The sequence below is a fragment of the Haliaeetus leucocephalus genome, unplaced genomic scaffold, assembly GCF_000737465.1.
Source record: "Haliaeetus leucocephalus isolate CR32 unplaced genomic scaffold, Haliaeetus_leucocephalus-4.0 Scaffold687, whole genome shotgun sequence".
In the NCBI taxonomy this organism is placed as follows: domain Eukaryota; kingdom Metazoa; phylum Chordata; class Aves; order Accipitriformes; family Accipitridae; genus Haliaeetus; species Haliaeetus leucocephalus.
Genome location: NW_010973123.1, coordinates 5,495,209 through 5,515,111, shown reverse-complemented (window position 1 = coordinate 5,515,111; position 19,903 = coordinate 5,495,209). Strand labels below are relative to the sequence as shown.

Genomic DNA, 19,903 nt, shown 5'->3' with positions numbered 1-19,903 from the left:
CTCTGCTGGCAGGAGCTAATACTTGGGAGTCCTGAACTCACTTTGTCCTCTTAGTAGTCCCTAAAGATGAAACGCAAAAGATGGCTCTTTCTGGCATGAGATAAAATCCTATTTTAATGACAAGTTGTATTTGCTGTAATGTATGCAATGGCTTTGGAGCTCATTTGCTTCTAGTCCTGAATGGATTTATACCGATGGGCAGACAGATCAGTTTATCTGCCTTATTCCTGATTTTGCTGTATTTGAGTATGTCCCCATTTTATTAAGTTGTCTTTGGCTATGTACATGAGGCATGAATATTAGTTCATCATTAACCTCCTTGCCCAAACAACAAATATCTCTTTATCCGTTGACTTTTTTGTCTCAACTTTTACACTAAGGGTTGTAGTACTGGTATCAAGAAGTACTAGGTGCCCTGAAAGAACTGCTAGGCTATTTGTAAGATTGCTAAAAAAGCAAGGTATTCATCAAAATCTTGCAGAGGAGTAGAGGAAAAATAGTGAAGTGGCAACAAGTGTTACTTAACTGATTTCTCAAGGACCCATTGTTTTCAAGGAAATACTAGTTACACTTAGAGAGACTGAGATGGGGAAGTCTAAAAATATTTTAGTGTTCCTATTAGTGTATTGTTTTGTCCTATGTATACAATTTGTTTACCTATACATGAGGCATAACTAAACATGTCAGCACAAAGGACTTCTACAGGAACAGCAGAATTAAGAGGCTTGCTGTTTAAAACGAAACACATTTTCTTGGTCTTAAATTTATAAAATTCTTTTAGGATGTGGAGCATGTAATTGCTCTAATCAGAGGAATTAATCTTCACAGCTTCCATGACTACGAGGCATTCTACAGCATGAAACAAATGATTCAGCAATGGCTTTGTACAGTCCAGCAGTAAGTCAACTAAAAATGTCACAAAAGCAAACCATCACCAAAATTTTTAAGTCAAGGAGTTTTGGATAGACTTTTAACCAGATGACTAGTAGAATTCTCTCTGTGATAGAATATATCTGAATTTCTGCCTCCTATGTATGAAATTTAAGAATTATTTTCTATTCCAGCTGCCAAGTGACTTTGTTTCCAATCAATTAAAACATTCTTTTAAAAGAACTTCATGTCTACATGAAAACGGCTCCATTTCCGAGCCCTGCTACTTGTATCAATACCTGGTTTTCTTGCGGGGGAAAAAAAAGAATTTAAAAAAAATGGTTTGCAAGCATTGGCAATATAAAAGTTGAAATTAGGAAGGTCAAATGTCAAGCTAGAATATTTTTTTGGCATTTTTCTATCAAAAGTCTAAGTGTAACCGTTAAGTTCAATAATAAAAAAGCATTATGTTCACTTTCAGTTTTGATCCAAAGAAATGAAAGTTGCACAAAGAAAGTGTCTTTTAAAAAAAAAGTTGTTAAATAGAAGACCAAACTGTGAATGCCTCACCCTTCCAAGGACAGAGGCAAGTAGGAAAACTGAAATAATTACACATGCATATAGTGTAGAAGATATCCACAATGTAGTTATGTCACTGAAAGAAGAGGAAAATGGTAACAGAACATCCTTCTGTCCTCATCTTTTGCTGAAAAGCTTGCGTTTTCCCAGTACGATTGTTCTCTCAGTGAAAAATTTCAAGGACTTAGAAGTCTATCTTTCTCACCATATAGGGGAGAAAACATCAGCTCACACAGATCCAACAGTGATTCAGTAGTAGAACAGTTCCTGTGAATTTTGTGAAACTAGCTTACCCCAAACCAATCCTTTCCATGAAAGGCTTACTCTGGAATCGTAACTTAACTCACAGATAAGCATTCTTCTTTCTTTCCAGAACTGGAAGTGCAATAGCTTGAAGACCAGGCTTCAGAGAAGACATAAGCAACTGTTTAATAACCAAAACCTACTAGGTAAATTATATGTTAACTGAATTATTTGAAAGTTAATAGCATTCATGGGGGGAACTTAAGGACCTGCTGTATTCTAGAACTTTTTAGTTTTGAGTAATACATTTGTAACTTAAAACTTTACAATGAACTTGAGAGACCAGGAAGCAACAGTGACAATAATGTGTGATTTAATGTTCCAAAAAAGCAGAAGCTACTCACCAGGTATCATAGTAATTACTACCATGAACCTGACACTGTCCTGGACCCACTGGAGTACATGCTAGGCACCTGCTGCCAAAGAACTTCCAAACTAACATAAAAGAAGAAACAGACAGCTCCATGCTAGTCTTCAAGTTCATCTTCAAAAAGTTAAGGAGGATCTGCAGACCTACAGGTTAAGGCCTCACCTCAGTCCTAGGGAAAATTATGGAGCAAGTCCTCGTGGAAGGCATTCTGAGGACAGGAATATGATTAGGAAGGGCAAAGGCCAAATTGTGAGTCTGCCAAACCAACTGCTTTTTGTGATGAAAGGGCTAGTTCTGTGGATGTGGGGACAGCAGTGGTTGTTGATCACCTTAAAGGTTTTGAGTCTGCTACAGTATCCTTGTAGACAAACTGAAGAGACATGGCTACATAGGTGGACTACAAAGTGGGTGAAAAGCTGGCTGGATTGTTGGTCTCACAGTGTTAATGGTCTGTGGTTCTAAGTTTGATGAGTTGTTAAAAGCATGTTCCTCAGTGGTTGACAACGGGGCTAATGCTGTTTAACACCTTCATCAATGACTTGGATGCTGGGACAGAACACGCCCTCAGAAGTCTGCAGATGATAATGGCTGATACTTGAATCGTTGGGCTGCCATTCAGGAGGACCTCAGCAAGCTGAAAGAATGAGCTGACAAACCTTCTGAAGTTCAACAAAATAAAACACATGGTCCTGTACCTGAAATGGAACAACTCCATGTATCAGTACAGAGGCAGAACTAACTGGTTAGGTATTAACTTTGCATAAAATGACCTAACATGAGTTAGCAGTGTGCCCTTGCACAGTGAAGGTAAACCACATTATGGGCTGCATTACTAAAAGCATAGCCAAGAGGCTGAGAGAAGTGACGGCCCTGTACTTGGCTCTTGCAAGGCTGCATCTTGAGTCCTCTGCCTAATACTGGGCCCTCAGTGCTACAGAGACACTGACAATCTGAAGAGAGTCCAGAGATTTAGGGCTGGAGCATATCATGTATAGAGTAGAGGCTGAGGGAACAAAGCTTCAGCCTCAAGAAAAGAAGGCAAAGGAGGGGTCTAATCTGCATTCTTCCACTACCTGAAGGGGAGGGTACAGAGGACACTGACTTTTTCCTCAGAGACATGCAGTAAAAAAACATAAGGTGCTTGGCACACAAACTGCAGCTAAAAAATCCCTGTTAGATGAAGATGGAAAACCTCTTTACTGTGGGTGGTGAAACACTTAGAGGTTGCCCAGAGAGGCTGGACATGCTGGAATCTCTAATCTTAGGAATTTTCAAAGTTTTACTGGACAAGCCCCTGAGCAAGTTCATCTGATGTAGAAATTAAGTCTGCTTTGAAGAGGCTGGACTAGATGTCCTCCAAAGGCCCCTTCTAACCTCACTTTTTCTATGAGTCAGTAGGAACACACTGAGATGCAGCTAGATGAGACTGGACTGCTGGTTAGCAAGCGACCCCAGCAAACCAATGTCTGCCAGTATCCATTTCTTGACCTGGAGTGTTTCTGTGATGTAAAGGAGAATAAAGAGCTTCCACAGTACAGCACTGAAAGGACCCATTTAAAAAAAGAAACCTAGTAGGTGTTAAAGGAATAGGGTATTATGAATGTTATAAGCTGACTGGAGACAGCAGCAGTACTGAGTGAGAGATGAGAGAAAAGAAGTGTGCTTAAGGGTTTTGACAGTAAAGGCAGGTGGTTTGTTTGATGCAGCAGAGGTGAGAACAGAAGTGTGTAAAAAGGTTGTGGTTAAACAAACAACAGAGATGATGCAAAAAGAAACAGGAGGCTGCAAAAATGCAGAGACAAAACAAAGCCAATGCATATAGGTATGCATATTTACCTACCCTCTTCCTACTTTGATGCTGACATGGAGCTTTAGTTATCTATTCTCTTTAGTATCTCTAGTCCAGTTGTGAGCAATAGCAAAAAAATTGTTTACTGAAGGTAGCTGTAGATGGTTTAGCTGTATTTTGTTACAGTAATGCTGCAGAGGAGAGAAAGCAATGTTATGCTCATTATTTTGGTCATTAGCTGTTCACTGTATTGGTTTATGAGTATTTAACATGCTTTGTTAACCTGCAAAACAGCAAGCATCTTAACGTTGTATTTGTTAATCTTCTCCCCTAACCTCCTCTTCAGCTGCATACTCTTTATCCATTTAGAACCTGTTTGTGTCACAGTCTAAAAGTAAATCCTGACTTTGTAATTCCTAACAAAAGCATCTAAACCAGACTATGCATCCATGATTTACTATGTTTGTTTAATAACAGTACTATTGGTGTTAATTATGCATACTATGGGGAAAAAATCCACTCAGCTTGCAGGCAAATTGGATATCTAAGTACTTTGAGCAACACTCTGAGTAGTAGACCCAAACTGTTTAATTTTTTTTTTGGTTGGTTTTTTGGTTTTGGTGGGGTTTTTTTGCTTGAAATGTTTCTCTTTTGGTTCTAAGGCTTCATTCCATAAGGTGATTTTCACTTTGAAATATGTGGTTGTATAAAATAACTAGTATTTGGAATTTTTTTTGGAGAAATTTTACTATCAGAGGATGAATATTTAGAACTTACACCTTTTAGAATTATATTGAGGCCTCCAGAGTAGTGATTGCCATTTCTTATTAAATATTTGCTGGTGTATGTCTTTAGGAATCAGCTGAAACTATTTTTAATGTAAAAGTGGTAAAAGAGCATCCACATGAGTATCATATAAACTACCGTAGTCTATGTAAATGTCATTAATAAAGACACAGTAGTACCATGCATGAAATTCAGACTCAGTCAAAATCTTTTGAGATGGGCAGGAAGACAGATACAGGATTTTTTGCCCTCAAAATTCTCACTTATTTGTTAAAAGTTGAATTTGTATACATTTTAGAAGCTCTGTGACATTCACGAAGAATGAGCAGTATCAGCTCATTCTGTGTTACATGATATGATTTAACTTGACACATCTCAACAATTCATCACAAATCTGAGAGACCATGTTTCTACTTGAGGGTAACAACTGCCTGAGGCTACTACATGTAGTTCTGGCTGGACAGTCAGTATCCTGCAAGTACTGCAAAATCTTAAATAGCATTTATGCTACTCTAGCTAATACAATTCTCCTGCTCATTTTAACAGCAAAATTTATCTGCTTAATCTACTATGTTGTAACAAGTAAATCCTGGCGGTTCTGTTTATCAAAGAATGTATGATAAAACACATGCAAAAATGCACACGCAACTAAATTATACATGCTTTAGAAATAAATTTATCTGAAAGAACGTCTTTATATAATTAACTCTAGTAAAAGTTGCTCTTAAGATAGAACCCTAAGGAGGGTTCACCTACTTTGCCCAAAGTAATTCTGTCCCAAATAACTCTTTCCTTTCTGATGACTCAGCTTGACAATGTCACTGTTGACAGAACTTTTACAACCTTCAATCTTTGGGTGATTTTTGATGAAATACTTAATTTTAAAATAGAAGTTTTTTGTTTTCTTGCATCTTATAATGCAAACACTGAGTAGCTATAGACTCTCAAAAGCAGCCTAGACTGTTTAATGAAATAATGCTGACCTATGAATTCTCTGAGCAATGAAGGGAGGGAAAGGGGAAATTTTTTTATATATCTGAAGTAGAACTGTAGATGTAATGGCACTTAGTTCAGGGTTTTAGTAATAGAGGAACCATTATCTTTTGTGGTGGTAACAAACTGGGTTGGTGACCAGGGAGAAGACTGAGTAAGAGAGCTGGGAGCTCGATGGAACTGATAGAAATCTGAGGGCTAGGAGGGACCAGAAAAAGGCAAGGAAGTCAGTGGATTTTAGGGTGCAATGGAAAAGCTCCACAGTATTTCAGAAGTATCTGGCTGCTGAAGGGAAGCTAGGAGTATCATGGGTAACTCCGAAAAGGAAAAGAACACCAGGAAAGGTAAATCAAATAGTGAGTTATGGTGAGGAGCTTCATGGATAAACTTGAATAGGAATAGTATCCCTCTTCTTTCCTCTTCCATCATCACCTTTTTGTCCCATGGTCTCTTCAAATCTCAGTAACTACAGAACTGCGACCTTGCCTTCCCATCTTTTTAGATCCCCCCTCTTGCTTTTCCAAGCAAAGACTAGAAGACCAGGGAGAGCAGAAAAATTAAAGCTGAAGACTGTGGCTCTTATCAGGTGAGGAGACTTGCTAGATTGGGCAGCTGCACTTGGTCTTAACCACGAGTACTACAGCAAGAAAAGTTTAGGCTAAGCTGCAGTCCTTGGAAGTACCAGAGGTAGAAGCAGAATTATATTTAGGCTTACTGTAAGGATAAAGGGGGACAGCTTTTGGGGGGTGACTGCTAGATTTTATTTTTCCACATCTTGTTAATTTGTTTTGCCATTTTTAATATTTTTCTAATATTAACTCTGATATTGATGCCATTTTAGAAACAAATGTCAAGTATCAAGAGCAAATATGAGACATTTTCTGAACAGTTTGCTAAGAGCTGCACTCCCCCCCCCCCCCCCCCAAAGAAAGCATTCATGTGGCCCCATTTGGAATCTTGACATACCCTACAAAACGGGTAGGGGTAGAAGCCCAGTGATTCTCATTTACTGTTTATACCACAGAAAACTGAAAGGGATTGTCACAGAGACTTTAACCAGGTGCTGTGAATCCTGAATCCATGGACTGTATGCCATTAGGACATGCTGTGAAACAGCCTAGCAGAAGTCAGTTATCAGAGCTGGTCTCTCCCTGGCATATCTTTAAAATCACCTCAGACATGGCAGCAAGCTCTGCCTTGTATGCCCAAATCTCATCTGAGGACCTGGTAGTATCTTTCCTATCAGCAAAGTGCTGTGAAAAACTTGCAGTGAAGACACCCTGCAGTTCTCTGTTACTATGAAGGAACTGTCTGCGGCAAGCAAGACTCAAACAGTAAGGCCATCCACTAAAATTATTCTCAATAAGTTCATGACAGACCTCCCTTTCTGCTTAAACCACTGACCCTTTCTTGCTACTTTCTCAGTATGAATAAAAAATTCCAGTGTTCTGATCCTAAGCACTTTGAATAGATACACATTCCTTTATATGAGCAAAAGGAGATTTGTGTCTGTTTATTGGTACGTACCTTCCTAATTATAAATCTGCTGTGGCAACGGAAAAAAAAAAAAATCCTGCTCCGTTTATACATAAAGCCTAAGGAAAAAAAAAAACAAAACCACAACCCCAGGATTTTTCTTGTACATTTTTAGTCAACCAGCAGATAAATTAGAATACTTTCACCAGAATATTATGAAAACTATTACAGCAGATGAAGCAATTTCTTGCTATTCACCTCTACAGAAGACATAGCAAAAGGACAAAACATTGATGTGTGACTGACCCATGTGATTAAATACATTTTTTCCCATAAAATTAAAAGCTCTAACTTCTTTTTAAACTTAGACATTTTCTATCAGTGACTATTCATGCTTTTGCACCGGGAAAACGTAATGTGACAGGATACGAGGAAGAAAGCACACATGTATGTTTATACATACCAAAATCCCTATTCTTTTACCCTTCCATTCCTTTTAGAGGTAATTGTGCCTATTGTACATTCCAAAACACTGGTGGAGAATAGAGACTACTGTATAGCAGTGTTGCTTCCTAAGGAGAATACATATACACACACGTGTGTGTGTATTTATTTCCCTAACCCAATGCGGTCTTTGGGTTACTTTTGTCCACACTTTTTCACTTGTTTAAAAACACAATTCATACCTGTATTTGAGATAAACACATAAATAAGCAGTTATTTCAAAAGCCCTGCAAGGTTTCTTACCAATAATGTAAGCTTGGGAAAAAAAGTATTTTCTCATAGAGAGGAAAAATGAGTGCATTTGGGACACTAAATCAATGATGTATCCAAGCCTGTTTATTAGCTACCTGTTCAGTTTCTGTAAAATACAGCTTTGAAAAATAGTAACTCTAAAAGTTAGAGGGATGCTTTGAATTAATTGCTTAAGAAATTGTAACCAGCCTTTCTTAAGACAACTCTCGAGTCATATATGCTGGTTGTATGCTAACATAGTTGTTTGTAAGCACTTCAGAGTTCCTTGTTCCATAAAACTGTGTTTTCTTTAATGTCAAATCTTTCTATGTTCTCTTTTGTTTGGGGTGAACCAACTGGTTCACAGGCCAAGATTTAAAACTAAAATACAGTGCACAGTATCTGCTTCCCAGATAGATCCTATGTCCCAAATCCAAACTAGCCTCCTCTTACTCCCCTAGAAGTCTGCCTGTTCAGATGCCATTTCTGTTCTCATCTTTCATTTACATACCACCCATCAATACAATGAAACAATATCACATATACTGAAGTCTAAGCAGAGAGTTAAATTAATTGACTGCTCTGTGTTTATATAGATCCTTTCCAGGAATTATGTTCACTTAAAAGCTCAATTTAAAGGAAGAAAACTCATTCATTGCCTATACAGAAGCTACTCCTTTAAAAATAGTATATTCCCACACAGCAGGACAGATCTGTCACTGCTGGAAAACTAGAAGCTCAAAACCAGAATTAACTACTTCTATTTTTAAAACAGTAGGCCTAAGTTTTGGACTGAGTTTTCAAGTTACTAATGGTCCTTGTACACTTACGGCATTTCGGATGTCAGACATCTGAGACTACAAAGGGACTTAGGTGCAACTAAGCGAACACCACAGCACTTACATACATCTTCATCACATCACACACACTGCACTGTTAAGACTGTGGGACACCCTGTAAATGACAGTTAAGTAGTTCAAAATGGGATCTACACAAAGCAAAATGCTCATCAGGAAGTCATCTAAGATGGCCAGTAGGAAAAACCATGGACAAAGGAATCCTTGTATCTCATCCTCACCCAAGAAAGAGAAGCCTTTCAAAGGCTGAACCAAGAACTGAAATCCTGCTTTCCCTTCTCCGTAACATAACCGATCAACCCTCACCAAGGTGGCAATTTAGGCCAAGTATGACTTCAGTGCACAGAAATATCAATCCATGTCTATTGCCACCGCTCACTAAGAAGTGAGCTACAGGGTACACTGTGTGTGAGGACTACAGAAATGATGGCTTTGTGGAAAGGAGGAACCTAATATTCATCTTCCTGTCCTCAAACTATCTGATGAATATTTAACAAATACATATGCAGTTTTTGGAACAGCAACTGCAATCCCTAAACACTAGCCAAGCAAACTCCTCTTCTGCATAGGGAAGTATCCACGGGATGGTGTTAAAGTAAATCCCACAATTCCCAGTAATTTATAGCCTAATACTCTGCAAGGTGAAAAGTAAGTTTAAACCCCCTCTAGCCAAAGAAACCAAATGTCCTGCTATCTTGAGTGAATCCCTAAGGTATCAGAAAACCAAATAAACTCTGTTCTGTACAGTTCTGCACAGCAGGCTTTCAAAGGAGATGCAGATACGCACTCTGGACAGATCCTGACCCAATAAGGTGCTCTGAAAATGTCCAGCCCCTTTGAACAGAGAAGTGAAAAAGCACCTCTCCTGTATATTCAGAAGAGGATGATGAGTGACAGGCACAAGGGAACCATCTCCCAGACTCTGCTCATTTCTGCATACAGACAGAGGGAGAAGTACAGGTTTCTGGTCAACGCTGTGGAAGCTAGCAGAGCCAGGATGGTATTTCAGGAGAAAGAAATGGTGCTGCAGCTACAGGCTGAAGACAGACAGAAAACATCAGCAGACCCACTGATACCTCATTTGTTTCTCAGCTTTGCTGAATGCCTTTGCTATTGAAGCCATGGCAATATAGGAACAATTTCATACTCCTTGTTCTTTTTCCCTTATTCACTGTAGCCTCCCCTAAAGAAACTAAAACTACAGTCCAGTTCATTTTCAGCAAAGTAAAATTCAGGAAAGAAACCTTTGCCAAATTCCCTCATTTTTAGCAGCAACAACCTTCAGTGAACAGACAGAATAAAATTGGCAGGAACGTCTTATGTTATCGCCCAACAACCAAGAAGTCTGGTGGAGTCCAAACAGGAACAGGGGGTCACACTTTCAGCAGAGCAAATGTCTGTTATCCACTGCCTCCACCTCTGCCTGTCAGGGCCAAAGCTTACTACTGCAAATAAAATGGAATTTTTAACCGATTCCAGTAATCAGTATAACCAGTTTTGCATAAACAGGCCTAATTATCATGTTCATACCACCGATTAGCAGCTGCTGCTAGCTGCTACAAACTTCTAACAGTAGATTTCTGCTCTTGCTCAATTACTTTTCCATCTGTCAAGTATAAGTTTTCTATGACAATGATTTATAGGATGGTTCACTGGAGCAAAGTTCATCAAGTTTTAGTAAGCTTATGTCATGTAGCACATACAAAGTTTAAAGAAAGCTGGAAAAATATGCTACATAAAATTACAGTAGCCTGGCCTAGTGTCTATCTGCAGAGGACATGCTCATGAATGTTCAGTAGGGTAAGAATTGTTTCAAATGAGGTTCTGCAGTTCCCTTCTGCGAAGACTCAAAAAAGCGCAGAGGCAGCTGCCTGTATAATCTAATAAGGAAGCTAAGCCATAATAAGCTACTTCACATGATTACTCTTTACACCGGTCCTAACTCCCGCTGAGCAATCACAGATTATCACTGGCCTTCACTGAAGTCATCCCAAAGTATTTTTGTTAATGATCTGAGGCATACACATCGATACTTTATGCCATCATCATTCCCGTTATCTTCTGTCTGAATAATGAATTATTTTGATACCAACGTTAACTTGTTTTCAGTTGAATATATAACTGTTGCATAAATGTTCATGGTAATACACACAGGCAAACACACTAAGATGCTAAGATGACCTTGAAAAACTAAAGCTTTGGAAAGCGCTCATTGAGATTAAATAAAAATTAATGCAAGGTAATACCTTTGTAGGAAAACAGAAACCAGCTTAGGTAACAAATGACTCAAATAAGGAAATTTACTATTTGCCTGGGAAGCTTCTGATGTAACAAATATAAAATTTCAGAATCTTTTATTTCTTCCATGTCCAAGAACTTGGAATTACAGAGTAGAGAGCTCAAACCCTAAGGGTGAGGTGAGCCGGTGCTTGCTGTGGCGTCTGCACTATTCATCCCCAGATTTTCACAGAGAAGGAAGTGAGAAAGCCAGCTGTGTTCCTCAGCACTTAACTGCTACCTTTGATAGAGCAACAGTAAGAGGAAGGGGAAGATCCACCTGAGTTCACCTATTGTTTGGACAGATACAAACCTTTACTTTACAAGACCTTGTCTGGCATCCTTAAGGAAGAAACAAAACTTGAAAACATATAGCTGAAGGACGTACTCAAAACCAGTTTTATAAAGACATGAGGTAAAGTTATGTAAGATACAGAAGTATCTCGTAAGACCATTATTGTCTTACAGGATGACCTTGGTTTCTGTTACTAACAGTCCTAGAAACTCAACAAAAGACTTGGTAGGATAGTCCTACCCCCAAGAAATTACAACTTGAGCATCAAACTCATAATACAGCAGTATATACTTGTATATACTTGCATATCTCAAATTATAGTCTAAGTATCTATGAAGTAAAAAGAGTAATGTATTTCCTAAAATTTGGGAGAGAATAATCAAAATCCATCTTCCAATAATGTAGTTCCTTACCATACTCTGAAGTAAAGGCTAGCATTTCTGCTCTCTCTTCCCAATAGATTTTAATTTTACCTTCAAGTTATTTGACATGAGTAATTTCAGAGTTCTCTGTAGACTCTCTGGATATCAGCAACACTGGACAAGAGCTGCTCTTTGACTCGGAACTGCAGATTATGCTGTGTTCAACAGACAGCCACAGATGCAAAACTAAGACTATGAACTGGCCTTGTTAATCTTGATTAATCTAAAGCTAATAATTTAAAGAACTCTGGTGAGCGAGGTGACTTTAATTGTAAAGACTGACTTTATGGCACAATATGTTCTTTTTCAAAGGTCTCAATATAAATCATATACTCTTAAAACGAATAAAAGGATTCCAGAGTTCAACATGCAAGTCTTCAAATCTCTCTCACACAAAGGTGAATTTGGGAAGTGCTAGCATGATAAAATGCAACAACTGTCTTCACCAGAACAGGCCTAAGCCAGACCCCAGCTTTGTTAGCTGGTTCAGCTCTATGCATCTCTGTTAATTTACACACCTGAAGAATTTGTCCAAGAGGCTTAGGTTTTTCTTTGTATCTTACATGAAAGGACTTATTTTATGAGATGTGAAGTGTCTTGCAAGAGTGGTTGTGTTTTAAGGCTTCACCTACCTATCAGCAACTATTTTATTAGTAACCAGTGTCGTGGTGCAGCCCCCTCCCTTCCCCCCTGCCACGTTGCGATGTCAGGACCAGCCAACACTGTGTTTTCACACAGTGAGTTGGGACAGCTCAATACTTTCTTATCCTGGCTATGGTACAGTGAGTCAGAACCATTAGGCACACCCTAACTGCACCCAGGGCTCCTGTCACCTGGAACTGTGCCTGAGACTCCTGTTGCTTAGATCATGACTTACTGCAAAAATCGGAGGACGGTTGCCGAAAGCTGACAATGGGACCTGGGCTCATACCCTTTACTCCTTGAGGCTCAACCCTTTGCCCGTTGAAAAATGCTGAGACATTTGACATGAATATTTCACTGAATTCGAGGGGAATTTTTTAACAGGTATACCTCTGTTTTTATATATATCTATCTTTGTATCTTTGTGTGCACATGCGTGAATTAACCTAGGCATAGTCTATTGAATTGCTTTGTAATTGTTAATCAGTGATTAAGTGTTACTAAATCTTGTCATTTACCTCAAACTCTAAATGAACCTCAGACTGCTGCTACACACATAATCCCTTAGACATAAGCCATTGACCAAGTCTGGGACTAGGAGTAGATCCAAGCACACCTAAACTCCAGCAGGAGTTTAGAAAGCAAGGGGGTCTTCTCTGAACCTCGTGACCCAATGGGAGGGTCTCCCCTACCTTTCTGTATCCCCAATATTTGTACAAATCATGAAAAATCAAATCTAACTTAATCTTTCTTTGTATGTTTATCCCCCACACTTTGGTGTTTTCAGTCTCTGGATTCTAGTATGATTCTAACTTCATTTTCCTTTGTGCACTTAAGTAATAGAGCGAACCTTGCCACTTGCCATTGAACTCTGTGAGGTCATGCTTTTATAAATTCCTATTAAATCATTCTTGCTGATACCTTTGATGGTGAATTCTTTTAAGTGGTTCAAACTGCTCATTCGCAACAACCAGATGGGAAAAAAAAGCCCACCAGCACCTCCCTTTGGTACAATTAATTGATGAAATTTACTAAACATTTATTCAGTGCATGGCAGAAAAAGCTCCTGAACTTAAGATTGTTTCCTATATACAAGTATCATAGAACATATACTGGCAGCAGAGAAAAATACCAGCTTTGGCAGCTATGTGCTATAGGGTGCTTCATTCTTTAAAACTACGTATAGCAGCATGATACAGTTCTAATGAAAGCAACAGCAAGTAATGTGATATAAAATATGCATGAGTCTGAATGTGTCTGTACATATGGTCTGTACAGTATGTTTTATGCTTGACAGCATGGTATGGTACAAGTAGAAGGAACAATAGATGAGACAGAACTACAACTTAGAATCAAGATTATTTTGTTACTTTCCCCCCTTTCATTGAGAGCAGAAATAAAGCGCTAAAAAATGTGCAAAACCTTCAACCAACCAAATGAATAAAAAAGGACAAAGGAAAAAAAAATTAAGGACATGCATGGTTCAAAACTTCAAACCTCCTTTCCAACATTTCAGTACTACTAGCTGGTGTGCTAAAGTTTACTACATTAGCTTAGCCACTCAATTTTGTAAAGATGCTGTCACCTGACATTAAAAACCCAGTATTTCCTGCTGTAACAATATAACAATGGCCTCCAATATTTATAAATATTGAAGACCCTTTTTTTGTATAATTACCTTGTGAAGTCAGTCATCTCCATCATAATCACACACATCCTCTTGGCCAAAACAATGATGTCATTGCTGGTATCGTCCCATATTTCAATCTCTGCATCAAGCTTACTCTTGACTTTTTTGAAGTCAGCCACTTGCTCAGCTATCTTTTCCTTTTCAGCCTCTGGCAGTTGAGTCATCTTGGCCTGAAACATAAAATAATTTGATTAGCAAAACATCTATCTCAGAGTGTTTTTTGTTTTTTAAACAAAATCAGTGGGTATTATTAAATATATAGTTTAAACTTACTGTGGCCTGAGCCAACTGTTCCAGCCTGAGCACTTCGGAATTTCAAAATCTGTATGCTATCATTGGGTTGGGCCAAATAAATTACATCAGAGTAATGGGGAGAGTGGTGACCCCAAAACCATTAATATTAACATAATGAAATAAAGAAGAATGAAGTCTTCCTAAGAGCCTTTATGAAATATGACTGATAGAGTTTCTTAGGGATGAAGGAGCCTAAGTGTTTTTAAGTATATGCAGGTTATGAAATGCAATATTCTTTCCGGTACGAAAGAATAAATGAAAAGGTTTAATTGTCCTAAAACTTTCAGGTATGTTTGCCCTCTCTCCTGAGAAGGTTCTATAATATAATTTTTAAAACTGAGAAGGACCTTTTTGTTCAAATATGCATCTTCTGTCTTTGAAAAAGATAAATAAACAGATGAACGTGTCAGAAATCAGTATGTGAATAAGGTTACCAAAAAAGTATCTCAAATGTCAACAGGAAAACTTCCAGTATTCAAATAAAGCCACATCCAACCTGGGCTCAGGCAGGACACAGGCCTGTATTTGGCTGCGGCTCCAGATTGGACTGTTTGCAACCATTCCACCTGCTAAACCTGTTTCAAGTAGAGGATGAGTATAGCTAGAAAAGCAGTGTGTTTTGTGCAAGTTCAGACTACGGAATCAGAAGATTTGATCTATACTCTATGCATGTATTCTTCCTACATTTAAGCATTAGTGAAGTATTTAATATATAAAGAGTGAAACAACCTCTGAAAATGCAGCATGGTGAGAGAAACATTTTACTTAATATTCTTTATGAGCAAGATTATCAGCCTGCTCCAGACAAGGGTCAGATATACTTCCTGTGTCAGAAACAGGCCAGAAAGCAGACAGGGGCCAAGATATTTTGTGGCCATATGCCCGTCCTGGCCCTTCACAATACTTTCTACCACAGGAAGTGAGGAGACCTTTTGGCCTGTTTGTCTTGATGGCTCTACTGCCGTGGCGGTTTTTATCTGGGACCTTCTCTGTGAAGTGGTCCAGCCCTTGCATTGCAGGCCTTGAGGAACTCACAGTTACATACAGCAACTACTAACACACTGCAATTATACTGCAATTAAACAATAAATATTTTGTGACTTATTCTTGTTTATAAAACATTATATACTATCCATAAAACAGAAAGTCAAGGCAGTGGCTGAATTACTTATGATTAGTATAATGGATAAGCAGTTTAATATGTAGTGCTATGTTTTTCAAGCCATGCCATTTCAGAGATTTTATTTATGCTGGAATCACTCTGTCACAAGGTTAATTTTCCCATTTATATGAATTACTGGAAATTACGGGTCTCCCAAAGTGTAACTATGTTATAATTGCAGTCACAGAATTAGAAAGTGTAACTATTTTAAGAAATGCTTTTCCTGTTTTGTTAAAAAAAAACAACCTAAAACAGATCAGAGAAGACCAAGACACATTTTCCTCATGGCTGCAGGATAAGCTTGCTGGGAAAGGTATGAAACAGTGAAAAATAAGAGTTGGGCTACAGAGTCAAGAGAACTGAAGTACCCCTTTTTTATAATCTAATATGTATTTGCTGATTGGTGGATGCTTATGGTATTTCGTAGCCCCCAGCTTCAATACTGTTTTGAGTTCAAGAACACAGGCCTAGATCTGGAAACCACTAGAAAGATGACATTTTAATGAGGGAACAGTGACATACAGTATCCTGCTATGTGCCAACAATACTGAGTTTCAGGTGGAATGAGACACATTATCCACTGGAACAAAGGGGCAAAGGAAACTACAATTCTGACCTTGACTCTTCTTTCATTTTCCTCTTACTGCTTTAAAACCATTTACAGCAACAAAATAAAACAATTGTATACACAGCCTTTTAAGTGCAGATATGATTTTGTATCAAAACAGACAACATAATGGTAAGTGTGAAATAAAGATCTAAATTGAATGACTGCTATTACATGAGTGCAGGCTTATTTTGTCCACCAGAAGAAAATGATTTTTTCATTACTTCTAAGACAAAATGTTTTTTACTGCAGTAGCAGATAATAGAGTTAAAATTAAGTGAGAGGAGAAGTTACATTTTTGATATTTTTCTTTCTTCTATTAAAAAAAACCAGTATGTATTTTTTTCTTTAATTTCCTTGAATTAACTCTTCAGAAGGCTATTTATCCCTCATAGCTGGGAGTCTCCCAACACTGGGATTATTTGCATTGTCTCATTTGCAACTTGACTTACCATGTGAGATTGGTGTTTTCATTTCAGCCCCTTCCAAGTTTCAGTCAATTCGCTATCACAGATACTGACATTTTAATGTCAGAACAAATTGTACACATGATAAAAATAGAGGACACATAGGGAGTAACTACTTGGTGAAGATTTTGACTCTTCTCTCACTGGTGTATTATTCACCAATGAGATCTCAACCCAAAGAACTGGCCTTTTTCCTACCTTTGCCCCTGGCTCCACTCAAAGGAACTGACTTTCATATAAACTTAGGATTATTCTCTCCAAGTCTTACACTGACATGCATTTTTTCTCTCCTGACATTTCCCCCCCCAAAAAAAAAAAAAAAAAAAAAAATTACTGGCCAGATCCATGCTACAAAAATTCTTAACACATACGGGGAATCAGGAAGGAAAGAAAAGCAACGGAAAGAAGCAAAGTACGCTCAAGCAATTGTTTGTGTTACCGAAAACTCCTTCTGTCTGAGACAGAGGCAAGCCAGACACCCTTTTTAAGGTAAGAACCTCCCTTTGAAAATTATTTAACACTTCCTGCTTTGTAGGTTGCAGTGTGTCATGTAACTACAGAAAAGAGGAAAACTCTGTTTTATTACAATTTGGTAGGTTACAAAGAAAACAAACCCCACTCTCCTGATGGAGCACATGAAAAACTTTTCAGAGCTTTTACAAGCAAGCATACAAAATAACATACTCTTCACACATTGTAGTTAGAAGATAATGACCTAGATCAAAAAAAACCTGATTCATGTCCCTGCTTTGCCTTAGTTGAGAGCTAAGCTTTTCATTCCACCACAGACTCAGCAGCCACAGGAAGCCATCTCACTTATGTTCTTGCTCCCCTGCTGCAGAGTCAGCTGAACATTTGGTGGAAGTGAACAAGATCCCTCCAAATCACTCAAAGAACAGTAATATCTTTCAAAGTGTTATAAACCAGTTCCAATTGTGACCTTTAACTGTTTTTTCTTGAACAAACCTGTAGATCACTGTTATAAAATATGCACACATCATCTGAGCCTCTTTTATCAGGAGGGTGAACATAAGATAGGCACTTACAGAGACTATTATACGGATGTGTTTTTAATGCCAATACACAAATACACTTCTTGAATACAGCACAGAGTCAAAAGTGATTCTGTTAAAATGAGTAAAATGTGTCCACTACCTTTTACAAAACGTACTTCTTCTACTGAGTGAATAATTATTCAAGTTTGGATAAAGAGGTGAAAGAGAATGGTGGATATTCAGCAATTCATGGCAAAGTGAATACACAGCATGTTTCCTTGAGATGAACTGTGTGGGTGTGTGATACTGACAGCCGGGAGAAGCTGAATTTCTGCTAAGATTACTACCTGCTGTCACCAGTTGTCTTCTCCCAGTTTTAAGAATTGTAGCATGCCTGCTGAAGTCCAGCATTCTTTGAACAAATTCAGAGAGTGCCCCATTTGGGATGCCAAGTCAGTTCCTCTATTTTTTTAGATACAATGTAATTGGATAAAGAGGTAAAGCTATCAGGAGATAACAGAACAAACTGTTTAATGTCATTTTTGCATCAGGCTTCACTAGAAAGGTTGACTTAGATGAGGCAATTGTGTCATACTAATCCAATCATCTTTGTCCCAGCATAATAGGCCCATAGATGAAGAAGCAACATGTCATAAATCTGGGCTTCACTATGGTTTTGTCACTGGTTCTCATGTCGTCCTCACAAATAATTTAAGGAAATATGATCTAGATGTAATTGCCATTGGGTGGATGTCATACTGGTTAGAAAACTGCTCACAGAATACTTATCAAGAACACATGCCAAGCCAGAGGGATTCATCAGGCGAAATTCTGAAGGGACCTGCCCTGACTCTGGCATTATTCAGTATTTTCACTAATGGTGTGGATGATAGAACCAAGAGTACAAATCACACATTTGCAGTGTAAGAGGCCTGGTGTGACATCTAAGAGGCCTGGTTTACAATTCAAAGTGATCTTGAGAAACTTGAGAACTGCTCTGAAAAAATAATAGGATGTATTTCAGCTGAGACAAGTATATGGTTTCACACCTAAGAAATATCACCAATACGCACACAGAACTGAGACAAAACCAAGTTATCAGCGGTTCTGTGGGTGAGGATTTGTAGTTGATCAAAATGTACTCTTGGCAAAAAGACAAACCTCATACAAAACTCATTCTAAAGCATGCATACAGAATAATATAGTGTAAACCTTACACTAGTGCTTGTTGCTGAGACCACAGCTGGCATAATGCATTTAGCAATATAAATACTCTGGACACAAAATTCAAAAAGTCATTAACCAGCTGAAGAGCATGCAGAGGAGAGAAAAAGAGACCAAAAAGACATAGAGAAACCACTCTTTTAAAGGATAAATCGTCCAAAGGATCTTCTTCAGGGATATAAGAGAGTCCTACAAATAATAATCAGTATTGCTATCCAGTTTAATTACTGAGAGATCTCACAGCACATTGCCCAAGTTAACCTGCATCTCACCATGTGGGATGGTGCCATAAGCACGATCATATTCATCTTAGAGATATGGAATTATCTGAGGGAAAGATAAATGAATTCAACACTTCCAAGATTACCTATATACTTGCAGAGTCAGGAACATAAATATGAGGTCAAATTTCAGTGCTGCTATCTCACCACTAACCTGTACTCTCTATATACAGAGACAGATTTTGAAGAAGTTGTTATTAATATATGAGTATTTCCTACATAAGGAAAATGAGATTTCCTACTGAAGATGTAGCCTTTGTTACAAGTGGCATATGCACATCACATCTGGTTTTACGTACTTTATATGTTGTGATAAAAAGAGAAAGAGACAAGGCACTTTCATAAGCACTAGTTCCCTGATGGAGCAGTGAGAGATGTGACACAGGAGAAAATACAACACACTTCACAAAGCAAGAGGAATCAAGAGTGCTGTTATGCAGAACTAGTATCGAGACAGATACATATAAATAAAATTGAATTACTATAGCAGAAATGCCCAAGAGAAAGAATTCAAGGAGGAAAAAAGGTTACTCTGCAATCTTGCCATACCACTTCTGGAACACAGTCATTCTTGGTGTTACCACTGCATGAAGAAGCCTCACAATAGCACATAAAGCTGCTGCAGAACACAAAACGAGACAATCCCTGTCTAAACCTTAAAATCTATCTTCCCTATCAGATTCTTCATATTGCTAAATAGGTTCTATGTATAAATCTTCAAATATCAATATCAAATAGCAATCCAAGCAGAGAGGCCTTAAATCACTGTTCATGTTTGCTGCAGCAGCA

General features: G+C 38.2%; 1 protein-coding gene across 2 annotated transcripts in view; it reads right to left on the bottom strand.

Moving 5' to 3' along the window:
- The window catches only part of CTNNA3 (catenin (cadherin-associated protein), alpha 3), a 529,775-nt gene that overhangs the window by 49,647 nt on the left and 460,225 nt on the right, over positions 1-19,903 (bottom strand). For both annotated transcript variants that reach the window (XM_010579986.1, XM_010579985.1), the window contains exon 15: positions 14,073-14,254. In XM_010579986.1, the coding sequence (XP_010578288.1) occupies positions 14,073-14,254 (182 nt within the window). The remainder of the gene's footprint in view (positions 1-14,072; positions 14,255-19,903) is intronic.